At 41.5% G+C, this 17,689-nt stretch overlaps 2 protein-coding genes across 2 annotated transcripts in view; both read left to right on the top strand.

The window, feature by feature from the left end:
• LOC125306188 (adenylate cyclase type 1-like) overlaps positions 1-6,688 on the top strand; it is a 54,438-nt gene extending 47,750 nt beyond the window's left edge. The window contains 7 exon segments of the mRNA XM_048261404.1: positions 711-843; positions 2,488-2,604; positions 2,843-2,989; positions 4,289-4,387; positions 4,522-4,636; positions 5,231-5,355; positions 6,271-6,688. Of these exon segments, the coding sequence (XP_048117361.1) occupies positions 711-843; positions 2,488-2,604; positions 2,843-2,989; positions 4,289-4,387; positions 4,522-4,636; positions 5,231-5,355; positions 6,271-6,648 (1,114 nt within the window). The 3' untranslated portion in view covers positions 6,649-6,688.
• Positions 6,689-14,746: 8,058 nt separating this feature from the next.
• igfbp1b (insulin-like growth factor binding protein 1b) lies at positions 14,747-17,619 on the top strand. Its single transcript, XM_048264638.1, has 4 exons — positions 14,747-15,182; positions 15,288-15,412; positions 15,887-16,015; positions 16,117-17,619. Exons 1-4 carry the CDS (start codon positions 14,837-14,839, stop codon positions 16,240-16,242), a joined length of 726 nt encoding a protein of 241 aa, XP_048120595.1. The 5' UTR covers positions 14,747-14,836; the 3' UTR covers positions 16,243-17,619.
• Positions 17,620-17,689: the final 70 nt, after the last annotated feature.

Here is a 17,689-nt window from a genome sequence, read left to right on the forward strand (position 1 = left end):
GATGTAACACTCAAGAGATAAACAGTGTTCCCAGATAAATACTATCTACTGTATTATATGTGTTTATTGTACAGCTCTTCACAATGCTAGTAAAACGCTCCATTGACTTGAATGGGATTTCCCAACGTTCTACCGGTCAATTGTGTTCAACACCAAGGACCATGCTGGAAATAAGTTTTGTACTTTTGCATGTCATCCTTTGGATTGCTGTATTTTATTGTCTTGATCCTGAAATAAATAAAATCAAATCAAAATTGTATTCATGTAATTACAGTTGAAAACATATAAAGACCGCTGTCAATGGCAACAGGTTTTGTGCTTCTGATTTACGTCTTTCATTTCACTCTGCAAGTAGCCCGGTCACTTCTTGCAATGGAACTTCATTCAAAAGTGAAAGCAGATGGTTGGTCAGCTGTGTTCTAAAGAATATTTGATTCAGGTTCAGCGTGTGTTGCAGACTATTTGCTTCTCAGCAAAAGCCACAACGAAATGGTAGCAAATGCAGAGACGGATCATCTAAAGTTTCTTTTCCTTGTGTTGGCAAGTAGCCGGATTATAAGTTTCAATGTATATTCTGGTGTGTCCAGGCACTCCAAATGCATAAAAAGCATTTGTGTGTGTTATTGCTCTTGCATGTGTTTGTGTGTGTGCTACTGCTCTGGTGCAGGCGTGTGTACTGATGGCTTGTTACTGTGCTTCCCTCCACAAAGGGTCGGCGTGGGCTACTTCCAGACGCAGGGCCTCGAACCTCTCCTCTCTCTGCTGCTCTTCTCAAGCGCCTTGGCCCTGCACTCCAGACAGCTGGACCTCAAGCTCAGAATGGACTTCCTTTGGGCCACACAGGTCAGTGCGACAGCACCATGCACCAGACTGACCAACAGCACCATGCACCAGACTGACCGACACCACCATGCACCAGACTGACCAACACCACCATGCACCAGACTGACCGACACCACCATGCACCAGACTGACCGACACATGCACCAGACTGACCAACACCACCATGCACCAGACTGACCGGCACATGCAGGAGACTGACCGACACAAAAGCATTTGAGGAATTTGAATGCTCTGAGGTTTGAATGTGGCCTTTCATGTTCAGCTGCATTGTTCTTATTTTGAGTAGATACTTAACTTACTTACTTACTTAACTCAGGGCTAGTTTTAGATTGTGTTTGTATGTTTGTGTCTGTGTGTGTGTGTGTGAGTCATAACCCCTTTCGAGTGAAGGGGATTCTTTTACCACATTTCAAAGGATCCTGTACATGATGGCTATTGCTTTATTTTGTCTTAAGTTGATGTCCGCTATGGGTAGATATGTTTATGTGGGAAGCTGGCTCACATGCAAATGTATCAACATGTAAACATATTGAGCATGACAATGACTCCAACTGTTATCTGCAGTGTTGGATTTGGTTGGATCCTCCTTGGGAACTGCTGGTTCGGAAATGAAAAATGACAATCACTCATGTGTAGTTTGAATTCAGTGACGGATGTAGTTCTCATAGAACTCCACATAATGAACTTTGAATTGGAGTACTGCTTGTGTCCTTGCGTGGCCTGTGTGTGAAGTGCTGAAGGCTGGTCGGTGGCCCGGTGTGAACCTCTGGCTGCGGTTGATCTATGCTCAATCACTTTGGCTCACAGCTCCAAGTGCTTGTCATGAAGACCAGTTGGTGAAGTGGAGTGAAGGCCATTGGCTGCCATGCTCGGGGCTGGCTGGCAACATAATGGGATGTACAGCGAGCAAGGGCTGGGGCAGCGTGGCACAGTGGGGGCATGGAGCCCATCTGGCTTTGTGTGTATCTGTGCACTGTATATGTGTATCTATGTGGCTTTGTGTGTGTGTATGTCTGTGCACTGTATATGTCTATCTATGTGGCTTTGTGTGTGTGTTTGTGTCTGTGCACTGTATATGTGTCTGTGGCTTTGTGTGTGTGTATTTGTGTGTGTGTGCATGCGCACTTGTGTACACATGCATGTGTGTGCTCATTATATTTATGGGTAAGGATTATAGCACTGCAGTCCTCCTCCCCATTTGTATATGCTATTATTACATGTCACTTGAGTTGTACACTCAATGGATAGATAAATTATCTGCAAATGTTCTATCCCAGTCTGCAGTGCTTTGGAGATATTGCAGTGTTCTTGAGGTTTTGTCACGTTCTTAAAAGCAGAGTTAGCATTGAATTATTTCATTTCTGCTTGGCTACCCAAATAGATATCTGCTTAGCCCCAGGAGTGTTTGTCAGACATAATTCGGAGTGGGTGTGATTTCCTACATTAACGCCTGAGGGTGTATGCTGGCCTCTAGTGGTGAAAAGGGCTGCCTACTGCAATAGAAATGTTTGATGTGTTTGTGCTGATGTTTAAAATATGAAAGTTACATGGAATCAATGCAATGAGTGATTTTCCAACAAAATGTCTGTGTGCGTGTGCATGTGTGTTTATGTGTGTGTATGCGTGTGTGTGTTGTCTCTGCAGGCGGAAGAGGAAAGGGATGGGATGGAGAAAGTCAAACTGGACAACAAGCGGATCCTGTTCAACCTGCTGCCGGCCCACGTGGCCCAGCACTTCCTCATGTCCAACCCTCGGAACATGGTGAGTCAGCTGGACGCTAGACCTCGAGACCAGGAGCCATCAGCACAGACCCAAAACCAATATTCCCTATTGGTTTTGAAGAACGAGGTCATTATCATCACTTCTAGCAAACATGCATGGGCCAGTACAATGATGTGACAATAATGGCTTTGTGTTGACACAGGCTTTCTAAATATTTGTTGTGACATATTGTGACATGCCGGTACTAAATATGTCTCAATATCTCTCTCTGTCACAGGACCTGTACTACCAGTCCTATGCCCAGGTCGGAGTGCTGTTTGCCTCCATTCCCAACTTCAATGACTTCTACATTGAGCTGGATGGAAACAACATGGGCGTAGAATGCCTGCGACTGCTAAATGAGATTATTGCCGACTTTGATGAGGTCTGTGTCTCATTCCTAATCTCCATGCCTCCAACAATTCAGTGTGTGTGTCTCTGTGTCTCTGTGTGTGTGTGTGTGTGTGTGTGTGTGTGTGTGTCCGTGTCCAATGGTTGTCTCTAAAATTGCCCTCTAAGTTTTCTTATCATCTTAAGAAAACTTAGGAGGGCTATTATCATCTCTCTACAACAAATATGGACAAATGAATAACACTAATCCTTATGGACAACCCCTTTTCCCAAAAAGTTAGTCTATTTGAAATGTAAATAAAAAATGCTATGATTGTAAATCATACTGTATATCTAATCAAGAATAGTGCAAAGACAACATATCAGTTCTTGAAACCGAGAAATTGTATATTTTTTTGGAAAGTATATGTTCTTTTTGAATTTGATGTAAGCACATTTCAGTGCTACATCACTTCATCTTTTAGCAGCAGTCTCTAAACATTGGGGAACTGAGCAGACCAGTTGCTAGAGTTTATAGAATTAGATGTTCTTGCCCAATATAGCCCAGGGTCTTCTTAATCATGTTTTTCTTTCCATGATGCACCAAATGTGACATTTCTGGACTGCAGGCAGACCATTTTAGCACCTGGACTCTTCTACTACGGAGCCATATTGAGTAATATGTGCAGAACGCAGTTTATCATTGTTTTCCTAAAAATATCCAAGGCCTTTCCTGAAAAGAAATTTGTCTGGATGGCATCATATGTTGACAACCTGTAATAATCATTCAGCAATAACTGAGCCTTTCCAGACGTGAAAGCTACCCATGCCATAGACACTGATGCACTCCCATACTATCATAGATGTTGGCTTTTGAACTGTGCCATAATGACAAGTTGGATGATCCCTCTCCTCTTTAGCTCAGAGCAAGCCAAATCCATGATTTCCAAAAAGAATGGCACATTTTGATTGGTCTTACCGCAGGCCAGTTTTCCACTTCGCTTCAGTCTATCTTGGGCCCAAATAAGGCCACAATTTTGGATTGTGTCTAAATATGGTTTCTTCTTTGCACGGTAGAGTTTTAACCAGCTGGATGTGTCAGACTGTGTTCATAAGACAGTGTTTATCAGACGTTTTCCTGAGCCCATGCAGTGATTTTCATTACAGTAAAATGTCTGTTTTTAATGCAGTGCCATCTGAGGCCCCAAAGATCATGGTCATCCAATATTGTTTATCAGCCCAGTCCCCCTATTTGTACCACTTGTCCCCCCAAAGATTTCTCTGGATTCTTTGAATATGTTAATGATGTTATGTACTACAGATGATGAACTGTATGATGTCTGATTTTTGTTAGCTCATGGACAAAGAGTGTTACAAGGACATAGAGAAGATCAAAACCATTGGCAGCACTTACATGGCAGCAGTGGGACTGGTGCCCACCATTGGAACCAAGGCAAGATGATATCAAATCATTTTCTTTTATAAATACAAATTCATAAAATCGGGTAATAAGCATGACTTATTTTACCAACTGATGCACATAAAGTGTAGACCTACATGCTAACAGCCCCTTCTTGTGTGTTGCAGGCCAAAAAGTCTGCGACCACACATCTAAGCACAGTGGCGGACTATGCCATTGAGATGTTTGATGTTCTAGATGAAATCAACTATCAGTCCTATAACGATTTTGTCTTGCGAGTTGGTATGTTTCTGTGTGAGTGAGTGTGTGCATGTTGCGTTTCTCTTGCGAGTTGGTAGATATGTATGTGTACATGTATGTTGCCTTTGTCTTGCGTATTGGTGTATTGGTAGGTTTGTGTGTGTGTGTGTGTGTGTGTGTGTGTGTGTTGTTTGCTGTTGTACATGTATGTGTAGTTGCTAGGTTTCTGTGTGTGTGTGTATGTTTTTTACTTGTCTTGCAAGTTGTTAGATTTCTGTGTGTGTACAGTATGTGTATGTGTGTGTTGCTGTTGCCTGACTGTGGGGCTTTCTACAGTAATGCATCCTATTTGCTAGCCCCTATCAGGCAGACCACAGTAAATTGGCTTTCACTTCAGCAGTGGTGACAGTGCACCTTAGGCGTCTAAGCAACAGCTGACTCCAGGATTAATGAAATTAATGAAAATTCATGAGGCGTTGATGGGTACATAATGCATCGCTCAGGGACTTGTTATCACAATAAATCATGAGACATTCTCGTTGCCTCCGCATAGCAAGCAAGTTCATGGCTAATTCATGGCTAATTGGTAGCATGTTTGGTGGTCATTAAGATTCTACCCTTCTACTGTGTCCACAGGCATCAATGTGGGGCCTGTGGTGGCTGGGGTCATCGGGGCAAGGAGGCCGCAGTATGACATCTGGGGGAACACTGTGAACGTGGCCAGCCGCATGGACAGCACAGGAGTCCCTGGCAAGATCCAGGTATGCAGGGTCACTATCAGGCTGGTTGTCTTTTAATCAGCATGTGTCATGAAGACAATGGTTTACACTACTTAACGGTTATAGCATTGGGAACTAGGGCTGTCAATCGATTAAAAAAATTAATCTAATTAATTAATCGCATATATCATTTTTGCTGTAAAGGTATTTTAAATATTTAAATTCAAATGAATCATTCATTAATCAGCATTAGTGACATTAAAGTTCAAAAACTCTTTTATTATTGTTTTCACTGTTCAAATAATTGCCATAATAATCTATGATATGACCTAATATGCTGAGGAAATAAATTCAAAAGTGCTTCGGGAAGAAGAAGTTTTTCACATTTCAGTCCACAGATATAACCTAGGGAACACAATGAAAATAAATTAACACTCCCCTCAATGTCAACACTTATTTCTTTGCATTGATGTGCGACTATAGAGTTGATGAACTCGGTAATATGCAAATTCCTTGCTGCAGACATTGCAGAGGACTTTACTTTCAACACTTTATTTTTTATCAACACCATCAGGCCGTTTTTTAAAAGTAAATGTTCCAATCAATGATCCAGGCAGCACGTTTTCTTCTCTCTCCTTCATTTTACAGTCTAATTTTTACTGACTAGAACGGCTCAGGGTCAAAGGTCATACGGAATCGATTAATCTGCACTCATTTTTTTAATCAGTTATTTTTTCTCAAATTAATTAATCCAAATTAATCAGTTATTTTGACAGCCCTATTGGGAACATAACATAAATGAAATGCGTCATCCCAATACACAAATACACACACGTGTTTACATTTATTAATGTAGATGAATCATGTGTTTCCCAAATAAATCCCAATACAGACCTTTTCTGGTCTAGCACTATGCACTGCATCCGATGAAACACAAGTTTGTTATTTGTTGCCCAGGTGACCGAGGACGTCTACCGCATGCTGAAGATCAACTACGACCTGGTGTGCCGGGGCAAAATCAGCGTGAAAGGCAAAGGGGAGATGCTCACCTACTTCCTGGAGGGCAAGGCCCAGGGTCTGGGAAACCAACCATGCTCATCCAGCCTGGAGAGACGGCCGCCCGCCTGCGGCCGTGGCAGCATCAGAACCAAGGCGGGCAGCATCTCCTCCGTGACCAGCAGCTTCACCACGCGTGCCAGCATGAGTACCATCCAGACCTCAGCGGGCAACAGCAGTGCCACCCCTGTCCTGCACCTGCCCTCCACCTGCGTGCCCTGCCTGGAGGCGGAGGAGGAGGAGGAGCAGCAGACGGAGGAGGAGGACGCGGAGGTGTAGGACAGACAGAGAGCACATCTGAGAGAGAGAGAGAGAGAGAGAGAGAGAGAGAGAGAGAGGGGGGGGGGGGTGGGGGGCCTGTTGCTCAACACAGGGCCCAGAAATCGGTCTGCCAAAGGGGACAATGCTCAGGCAAGGCCAGGCCAGGCCGAGCTGCAGCCAGGGAGGTTGCATGGCCACCCCCTTGCTACCACTCCCAAACTGGGCATGCCACTGTCTCCAGTGAGGACCCTCTGAGTCATGCAGTCTCTCCTCCCACTGAGTCCCTCTGCACACAGGGAGACGAGGCTCAGGAGAAGGAGGCATCTCCCCTCTGGGGGTGTGGAGCTTCATTCCAACTCCATTTAGAGCAGTGTCAGCATTCCAACGAGGTGCTTTTGTTTTTGCTTTTTTTTAATAATCACAAGCACACTTGAACTGAAATACTTAACATTGTATGGATGTTCATCTAAACCGAGGCATGACTAACTAACTTTTCTTAAAATATATAATGCCAAGATTACAACTTCTATCATGCTGTACAAAAAAGTCCTTGGTGTTGTAAATATTATATATTTCTCTCATTTTGTATACTGTGTGTGACTGTGTGGATGTGTGCTTGTATGCATGTGTGTATAAACTGTATGTAATGCAATTACATGATATTTTTGCAGTGAAAGCACACTCTGGATGCTTCTGTTACTCAGTTGCCACTTCTATGAGGTTTTTATTTTGGTTCTTTAATGGGAAACGAGTAGACTTCTTTAGCCAAAGCAGTGGCTTCATGATTGTTGCACAAGGGCACCCATTCTTGAAAGATTACGTTAGCAGCATAAACCTCTGAGACAGTATTGATGCTGTAACACCACATGTAACAATATTGATATACACTGATTAATGTTGTCACGATACCAAAATTATGGCTTTGATACAATCCCATGCCTAAGTTTCTCAATACCAATACTAAAGTGATATCACATCAGTAATAGAAGTGGTAGATTAGACTGACACGACAGAACATGAAACTATTTTTTTTTTTTTTTTAAACTGATGAAAATATGACTTTTCTTATAACCTTATTAAAGCACCTTTCTTCAAGTATTGGTACTAATAAAATAATAGGGTATCGTATAACATTTTCTATTTCAGGGTACTGCGATTCCTTTCTATTATCAGTGTACCGTGCAACACTACTACTGATAAAACATTATTTGCTAATTAATATGGGCTAGAACCGGAAGATTCCTTTGTGCTACTATGACATAAGTATGTCATTCCACCATTAATGCCTTGCATGCTGCAATTGGAAATGTGGTTCTTCAACATACCTTAGCACATCATACCCAATTCCTGTCTCTCTCAGACCTTTAAGATAACCCTACAAAGCCTCTATGAAATATCCCAAATGTAGTCTTAAAACATTTATGAGCAATGCAGGTCTGTATAGGCATTGAGTTGTATTCATGAGTTGTAAGCTGGACACTCACTGACATTTCAAGATAGGCCTGATGATGGATTTAATTGGTGATGAGATTTGCATCTCCTCCTCCCTCAGATCTATGGCCTTGATGATCAAGCTGATTACTCCCACTGTTTTTTATTTGTTTTGGGGCTTCTGCTTTTCCATATAAGGACACTGAAGGAGTGTGATGACTGCACAGAAACACACAAAGCCAGCACACGCACGCGCGCACACACACACAGCTCTGCCTGTTGCCAAGGCTTTGAAGTGAAACTCTGCTTGATAACAGCTGAATTGAGAAGGGCTAAAAGAGACAATAGGATGGCTGAGAGTTTATTGACCCACACTGACTGCGCCATCGTTTGGCGGGCTAGTTTACACACACAGACACACACACCCACACACATTTGCAACCATATGTAAATAACCCAGGACTTACATGAGTATATTTCATAACTACATGCACTGTCACAATTGATTGAAGCGATTGCGAAAGCATTGGATTGAACTCAACATATTCACACACACTCTTAAGTGTCCTGTCATTGTTATTTGGCTTTTGCTATGACTTTTCCTGTGATTCCCTATCATTGATAATATGTGTGATTTTGCCTTATTTTACAAGCTTACAATGATTATACTTATATTTGCCTTGTAGTTAATCGATTTGATATGCAGATCTTAATTTTGTAAATAAAGCTCTATACAAATGGACTGTACAGTGTAAAGTTGGATAAATAACATTTTGTAAGAAATAAAGTATTGGTGTTTAAAGACTTTGCATTTGTGAAATGATTGAAGAGGGTGACAATGGTGGAGATGACTATCGTGATGACGTCATTGTAAATTAATTATTACCCACGCAATAATAATTAGAGGTGATTTTCAACAGTGAGAATTAGAGAAGGTCAATACAGAAATTAAAATGCATGATATTTGAATAACTGATGTGACAAACATAGCAAGTGGAGCCATTGGACAATGCTATCACTCAATTTGTTTAATTTGTTTGTTTATTTTTGTATCCATTTGTGGCCTTGGAAGTCAATGATTCAGTGGCAGCGCACAAACAGGTATATAGCTAGCCTTTGACGGCTGAAAAAGTAACCCATATCAAGTGAGCACCAAATTTCGTAAATAGCTTAAGTGATCGTGTTATTCGAGACATAACTTAAATCCAAGGCTATGCGGTAGACCAACATAAAATGCAGTTTTGGACACTGTCACACCAAAGGAAGTAGCCTAGGCCTACACACAAGTAGGGCACCATGGCCTAACCAACTGCGGTGCTGTTTACGTGCCAATAGGGAATACGTCCACAGTGTGCCCTTGCTGTAACCACTGAGTCAACATCTTTCACAATGCAAGCCAACACACAGAGATGTCTTCATATTCTAACTTTCAGAGCTGACAGACGGCCCTCAATTAGCCTACCCAAATCTTGATTTACCCAAATCTTCTGTGGTAGTGGCGTTTAAAACCGGCTACCCCAGTTTAACCCACGTCGTATAAGCCACTTTTCAAGTTTCCGTGCCTTCTCGACTTACCCAGACTGTTCTATTGATTGCGTAAGAGAACACTCCCACCTGGTGGAAGAAACAGGTGACATTGTTAAGGTAGCCAATTGTTCAGAGACGTCCGAGATGTGCTGCCTTTTTAGTGGTGTTCTTCGTTAGACAACATGAATCCGTGTCCAGAGAGGTATGTTTTGCGAAATAGTTTGTAAACATATCCAATTAGCTCTTGAATTATCGTAGTCAGTGTGTCAACGTAGCCTAGTCAGTCGTAAGTCAGTTCAAGAAGGCTATTTGACTTGAGTAGGCCTATAGGCTATATCATACGTAGCCTAACCTGTTAAAAAGCACGTTTACTCTCTTAAAAGAGCCTAATTTGTATTTTTTCAATCCCATATAACGTTTCGTTGATGTGGCTGGCTTTAGGTGATGGAGGGTTTGGAAAAGCCAGTCTCACAACATTAGGATACCTTACTAACCTCTGATTGTCTCTTTGGTACTATGGTTGCTCGCGCATGTGTAGACACAGAGAGAAACAAACGAACAACCTGCAAGTATACATTATCCTATGTCCTCAGTTGTCCTTTTGCGCAATTGAAGGAACCACGTTTCTATCACTTGTTGAGCAATGCATGTAGAAGTGTTTGAACATAAACAGGCCAGGCCAACACTATTTCGCCACACACTTACAACATACTGAATGACATGTTGATATAGAGCAGTGTTTTTCAACCACTGTGCCGGGGCACACTAGTGTGCTGTGAGAGATCATCAGGTGTGCCGCAGAAAATTACCCAAATGTCACTCACTGTCCAGAAAAGCAACTGTTGCATCAAAGAATATATAACCACATGCTCTCATTGATTGTATGATTGCACTATTTGTGGTATGCAGGCATTGTACAACGGGGGCCCCATATCCAGTATTCACAGAATCATCACATATCCAGTTCATAACAACAATTAAATTAGATATAGTCACCTACAAATGAAACAGAGGGCGCTTGTTTCATTGAGCAGGTCTTGCATAGAAGCCATAATAAGGCCATATCTGTGTATTATTTGAAATGTTAGGCTATGGTATTTTTATTTTTTCTTCACACAGGATGTTAGTGTGCCGTGGGATATTTTAAGTGTCAAAAGTGTGCCGTGGCACAAAAAAGGTTGAAAAACACTGATATAGAGTGTTATAATACATAGCCTACTCAATTTTTAGACCCATTACATGTCATGAATTGAAAATGTCCCCTCTAAAAGTAATTTTACAGCTAGACATTGTATATGTTACTTTAAAAGAATGTGTTAGTTTTGAATGATACTGGTTCATTCAGATGTGTGCACTGTATTAGAACTGAGTGATGTATTAAGGATAGGAGTGTGTTTCTGTTTAACTGTCTTAAAATGACAACTTATTTTGATAAAACATTTTACTAATATACATTATACTAAAACGACATTTACGACAATTACACACTAAAATGAAATGAAGAACTCCATTTCAAACACTCTTCAAACACAAAGACCTTAGTATGGTGCAGACATCACACACCAGTTTGCGAGTGGCATCTCCACATCTGTCCTTTCTGTTAGGTGTACCCTCACGCCTATCCAAGAGAGTGAGGAGTCTGCTGAAGAGAGTCAGAGCAGCTTTGGCATCCTGCACAGTGAACTGCCCACACCAACTCCCACAGGGAAACCCACTGGCTGGCAATCTCCAGATGATGAGCCTTTCAGTTCCCCACAGGTGTGGTTATTTGTTTATTTGATAGGTAGCCTACAGATGTGTGTGATGTGTGCGAGTCTGTGTGGTGTCAAGCCCTTTGGCATCTATTTGCTTTAGATTTCTTTCAGTGCACTGATAATGTTTGACACTTTAGGTTATGTTATTTATTCACTCAATCTTTAAAACAGGCATGATTAACAGGACTATAAGTAAATGTTAAAACAGAGTAGAAAGCTAGGCTATCTCCTGAAGAAAAAATGGGCATTGAGACTGGCAGAGAGGATGAATTCCTCACTAAGCCATCAGTGATTTTGAGCCCTAAATTTTAATCATTTATTAGTCCTCACCTGTGGAGCCGGGGGACTGTAGCTCCACTTCAGAGGCAGAACATGGGAAGTCTTCACATGAGCATGTACTTAGTCAGCACAGTGTCCTCCATCAGCAACCTACAGAGTCACCTGCAGCGCCACCACCACGCGAGACAGCCAAGCGTCCAGCCAAGAGGAGGAGAGCCAAGGCCGATGGAGAGGTACACACTCCAGCACCTCTGCTGACATGAAATGTAAAGATCACCACCATCAGGCTTGCTCCCAATCAGTGGGTCTCATTCCCTGATCTGGGGGTCCTTTCCTTGACTGAACTCGTTAGTGGCCCCTCTTGATTAGTGGAGCACTTCTGATTAAGCAAATTGAGAGTTTGTATGCCAATCAGGTGTAATTAGAATATAGCAGGGATAAGTAGAGTGTATGGAAGATGGTTCCAGGAAGGGGACTGAGAACCCTGGTTTTAAATCACAGGACTGATGATGATCTCAGTTGTCCTAGTAGAAACTAGGATGTAATATGAATGATTCCCTCATCCTCATCCATTCCCTTAAAGGAAAAATCTGGTATTTAGCACTTTGAGTCCCTTTTCTGGTTTGTTTTGGATGAACTAGAGTGGTGGACACCGAAATTTTGATGATTGGTCCGGTCTCGACCTTTCTGACTCGTTTTGAATCGCCTTTGACTAGTCAGAGTGGCTGCCAGCAGGCATACTGTAGGCTACTCAAACATGTCCTAAAACAACCCTTAACGTTCGTTTTCAAAACTGTGCAACTCACCGAGTGGTTAGTGGTGTTCGTTGATGTTCCAAAACAAGTAGCGTAGCGAAATACAGTTTCTGTCATGTTTTATTTGGCATTTTGTAAAATCCCATTGATTTCTGTTGGAAGACTCATTGCACGTTGATATTACTGCGCCACCGTCTATGCTTCAGGTTCAAATATTGAGCGGTTGTGAATAGTTCCACAATAGCAAATAAGACGGCTGGAAATCATACATTGCGCCGATATATTTGCTTTTAATAATCAATGAACACCACTAACCACTCGGTGAGTTGCACAGTTTTGAAAACGAATGTCAAGGGTTGTTTTAGGACATGTTTGAGTAGCCTACAGTATGCCTGTTTGCAGCCACTCTGAGAAGTCAAAGGCGATTCAAAACGAGTCAGAAAAGTCGAGACAGGACCAATTGTCAAAATTTCGGTGTCCACCACTCTAGTTCATCCAAAACAAACCAGAAAAGGGACTCAAAGTGCTAAATACCGGAATTTTCCTTTAATTGTGCATACCATAGTTTTCATGCATACTGGATACATGCAAAACCCAACATATAATAATAACACTGCAAAATTAAACTATAGTGCAGTATGTTTGACTTTATGTGCATTGTACAACATATGGAAAGAGTTCACTGCCCCATTCACTAAAAGTGCTTAAAGCTCTTAAAGCTCTAGTCTGATCCTCCTGCGTCCTTCTAAGAGTGCATGATGTGCTGTGTCCTATATCCTTCTAAGAGTGCATGATGTGTTGTGTCCAACATCCTTCTAAGAGTGCATGGTGTGCTGTTTCCTACATCCCTCTAAAAGTGCATGATGTGCTGTGTCCTATATCCTTCTAAGAGTGCATGTGTTGTGTCCTATATCCTTCTAAGAGTGCATGATGTGCTGTCTCATACATCCTTCTAAGAGTGCATGATGTGCTGTCTCTAGGCTAAAAGCCAGAAGCGGCCTGCGAAACAAAGAGGTGCCTCCACTCCACCGCAGCCCCCTCTACCCCTCTGGCTTGTTAGCCTGATGCATAACATTGAGGAGGCCACTCACTATGAACTGCTGATAGAATAGGTTTGATGGAAGATTGAAGAAGAGGTTGAGAGATTTCACAGAGGTTTCAGGTTTCACAGATTAAGCTCATTCTTTTTTTTTTATATGCCCATACTATGTATCGTCAACCTTTTTGTAAAGGTCAGACATTTTTATTATTTGTACTGTGTGTGTAGATTTGTTGGTCTCGCTGTCACCTGTAATAACTACACAAAAAATGGGTAGCCTGTGAACATTCAGTTTTGAGCAGCGTGTCAGGTCTCATCATTACACTGCACCTTACTTGGTACTCTTTCTGTTAAATGATACATGTTTTTAAGTATTATGTTATTGTAGGAGTACTGCACAGGCTAAAAATAATAAAAGATTCAATATGATATTTGAGTAACATCAAGAGTGTTCTTTTAAAATATTTCCCATAAATGCGTTTGGCTTAGCCTCGAAAGTGAACGAGTTCATTTTCTAGGGATTGCTTCTGTTTGCTTTGAACAAACAGAATTGCACTCTCATCACAACATATTTGCCATCAGTGCTTCTCCGGAATTTTCCCTCTCAACTTCGTCCGCTTTGAAAACACCTCAACTCAGGTTATAGTATTAAAAGCTTGACCATCTGTGACACATGAACACAGTTGTGTTGATCACGACAGCATGAAAGAAGCGAAATGTACGCAGTGTTTGCTCTAGATAAGTGGCCAACTAATACTACACCAGGAAATTAGTACACCTTTACAACAAACATGTTTTCTTCAAAGGCCAGTAAAGTTTATCTAATTATGCAATAGGAAGATGACCTTGTTTTTATGACCTGACAGCAAGAATATTGGGTAATAGTTGTTGATAATGCCTGACTCAGAAAGACTGTTAGGTGACTAGACTTTTAATTTACACTGATATTATGTGATAAAGAGGGCAATAGTTAAAAAGGTTAATTTGCCTAATCACTCATCATTAATTCTGATTTATGCTCCAGTTTGTTGGTATATCTAATAGTGACATTCCATCCATTTTTCTACTGACAATAGTCCAAAAGTGCAGGTAGACACCACAAACAGAGGTTAGTCGTGTTTTCCTGTTATGACTACACTGCGTTCAGGCACTCCTCGTTCCAAAGTAAATATTGACATGCACTTCAAACGACCCAAAATCTGGTTTTACGCACCCCAACCACTGGGCATGGCCTCGGTCACAGCTGTTTTTTAAATAATTAATATAAAAACAACTGCGTGAAATATTAACTTCCTTAAGGTCAATGGACCATATAAATACTACAGAGGACTTCTCAGTAAAATTACAAACTTAACGGAACGTGCACCGATTGAGAGGGAACATATATTCTCATAGGAGTGATTTTTTTTTTCAGTTCTGAAATGACCGGATTATCTATTTGTTTCACGTGGGCCTTGGCAGCTTTTGTTTTCGTGACACCTGCACAGTCCTCTCCAGTTATCTGCCCGGAACCTATCCGCTGCGCTCCTTGCACTCTAGAACAGCTCAGTCAGTGTCCCGCAGTGCCCACAAACTGCCGTGAGGTGCTTAGAGAACCAGGCTGCGGATGCTGTTTAGCTTGCGCTCTGGAGAGAGGAGATCCCTGCGGTGTCTACACGGCACACTGCGCCACCGGCCTACGTTGTTCTCCGCGACCAGGAGACCCAAGACCCCTCCAATCACTTACCAGAGGACATGGTGTCTGCACAGATCTGGATGGGGGTGAAGGTGCAACTGAATTTCTTTTATTTATCAGAATATTCTCATCTCACCTGTGCTTATACAAGTAATACAAATATTATACATGATACAAGGCCCTCTTGTTTCCTTCAGATGAGGGTACAGACCACGGGTCCATTCATCACTATCTGGGCCTGAACAAACCGCTGGACGCTGTGGATGCCCAGGAGAGCTTGAAGGCAAAAGTGAACGCTATCCGAAACAAACTTGTCCAGCAGGTAGGCTGAGACTTACATTCCAAGTCTCACTGCCTCACAGTTATTGTTAAAATGTTATTTAAGATTACATTTTCTTTATTTATGTATAAAATATGGCTTTAGTACTTAGTTCATCTTATGCTCGGACATGCTCTTCTGATATACGTCCTCAAGGGGGAGCTGTTGATATTTTAAGAATTTGCTAAATGAACATGTATTTTAGTAAGATTTTGACTTTTCTCATTTGTGCTTTTATGATCTGGTTTTGTAGGTCATAGCTCAGCGTTAACTAGTCATATTGTAATGATAGTCCTTTTGTCCCTCATTAGCAGCAAATATATTTTCACTTGTCAAAAACATCACTATCAATCAAAAAATCTATTTACCGGTATCACCTAAGATTACTTCTGTTTAGTTAAATCTTCAGGGTGGGGTTTGTCAGGCGTTTCTTTGTCTTTGTTGTGGCACTAAATCCATGCTTTTGATCATTTTTAGGGTCCATGCCATGCTGAACTGCATGCAGCCTTGGACATGATTGCCACATCCCAACAGAAACTGGGAGAAAAATTTACAAGCTTCTACCTCCCCAACTGTGACAAGCATGGTTTTTACAAAGCCAAGCAGGTGAGAGTTGATCGAATTAAAAAAAGATAATAATAATAATAATTCTGCAATTTCATGTAATCTCATCTAATCTGAACTCTATCTGTGTCTGTGTGTTCCAGTGTGAGACATCTCTAGTGGGACAGAGTGCACGCTGTTGGTGTGTGTCATCATGGAATGGCAAACAGATTCCGGGATCCAGTGACATTCCTGGAGAGGCTCAGTGTCATCAGGAAGTCACTCATTAAAGATACTTAAAGCCAGACACACGTGCGCACACACACACACACACACACACACACACACACACACTACACTTATCCACACACAAACTCTGACACACATGCACACCCACACAAACACACACACACACACACACACACACACATACACACACACGCACACACACACACACACATGCTGATGGACACACACACATATACATATATGATGGTTTTCATGACCTTTTATCTATGTTAGCATTATATTAAGACTTATTTATTCCAAATGTATGAAGAGAGTAATATGCCAGTCACTGGTGATTTGTTTATGACTATTTATATATTTACTTATTTTTATTGTAAGTAGGAAAACACTGTATTCATTTGTTTCTGACTAAACAACTCCATCTGCAAAGACCACACACCTCCAGGTTCAGCCAAGCCTAATACAGAGTCCTTGGGATTTGTTTTTGATTCACTCAAATATTGGATCATTGCACTGTGGATCTTTCCAATTAATTTAGCTCTGGGGCTACGTGTATATTTTTCTGAGAAAAAAAATAGAAATGCCTTTTTTCTGTTTATGCTTCATCATATTTCATGTTGAGATATTAGGGCTTTCCAAGTGTTTAAGGAAAACTACAGATATCTACAAATGGCATCAGGCGTACAATTGATTTGTTGGTTATATTTCTTTAATATAAACATACTCTGGGTGTTCTGGCTGAATGATACTGCAATACAGTGCATGTTTTAAGACTGCAGGTGGATAGGTTTGACCAACCCCTACCTCTTTGGGCTGTAGCAGACCGTTGCCCATTTCCGTCTCTTGGCACAGATGGTCAGGTTTCCGGTTGTCTGGCTAATAGGAGGTGTAGCTAGTTGAGTGTGCACTGGATTGGCTTTGGCATTTATCACACAGACATTATATAGACACAGATATATTATTGTGTCAGTAAGCCTGTGATAAAGTTTTATGATACATGTGCCACCCAATGTGATCTTTTTAAAAATACTACTCTCAGGGCCTGGCCTTTTGCTTTAGCGAGTCTGCTCAGCTGTGTGGTGTTACATTGCTGCAAAATTCAACATTCAAACTAATACAAACCCCTATCTTTGGGAAAGCCTATTATCAATGTAGGCAATGTTTTGTGTGTTTTTTTTAACTGGAGTGAAGCTGATGCATAGAGGACTGTACTTAGACTGAGGTCACTTTTGTCCATTATGCTGCTGTTGCTGTGTGCAGGTGTAAACTACAGTCCCTCTGCATCGGTGTAGATGAGTGCTGCTACTGTCTTATTTTTGGCTATTCCATTTTGGATGCAGTTCTTGAAAGAGTTGTTGTATTGTTACAACGCTTGTAGTGAAAACTGTATATTCTTTCAATAAACCTGTTGTCTTTGACACAATTCTACCGTTGCTTCATTTCATGTGTCCTTGTCAGAGGGATCCTCTCACTGATGTCAATTTGTGG

Source organism: Alosa alosa, chromosome 1, assembly GCF_017589495.1.
Source record: "Alosa alosa isolate M-15738 ecotype Scorff River chromosome 1, AALO_Geno_1.1, whole genome shotgun sequence".
Lineage (NCBI taxonomy): Eukaryota > Metazoa > Chordata > Actinopteri > Clupeiformes > Clupeidae > Alosa > Alosa alosa.

Excerpts from the sequence above, each read along its gene's own strand:
- igfbp1b (XM_048264638.1), top strand. The coding sequence starts at position 14,837 with ATGACCGGATTATCTATTTGTTTCACGTGGGCCTTGGCAGCTTTTGTT. Across the intron at positions 15,413-15,886 it reads GAAACAAACTTGTCCAGCAG|GGTCCATGCCATGCTGAACT; the intron begins GTAGGCTGAGAC and ends GATCATTTTTAG. Across the intron at positions 16,016-16,116 it reads GTTTTTACAAAGCCAAGCAG|TGTGAGACATCTCTAGTGGG; the intron begins GTGAGAGTTGAT and ends TGTGTGTTCCAG.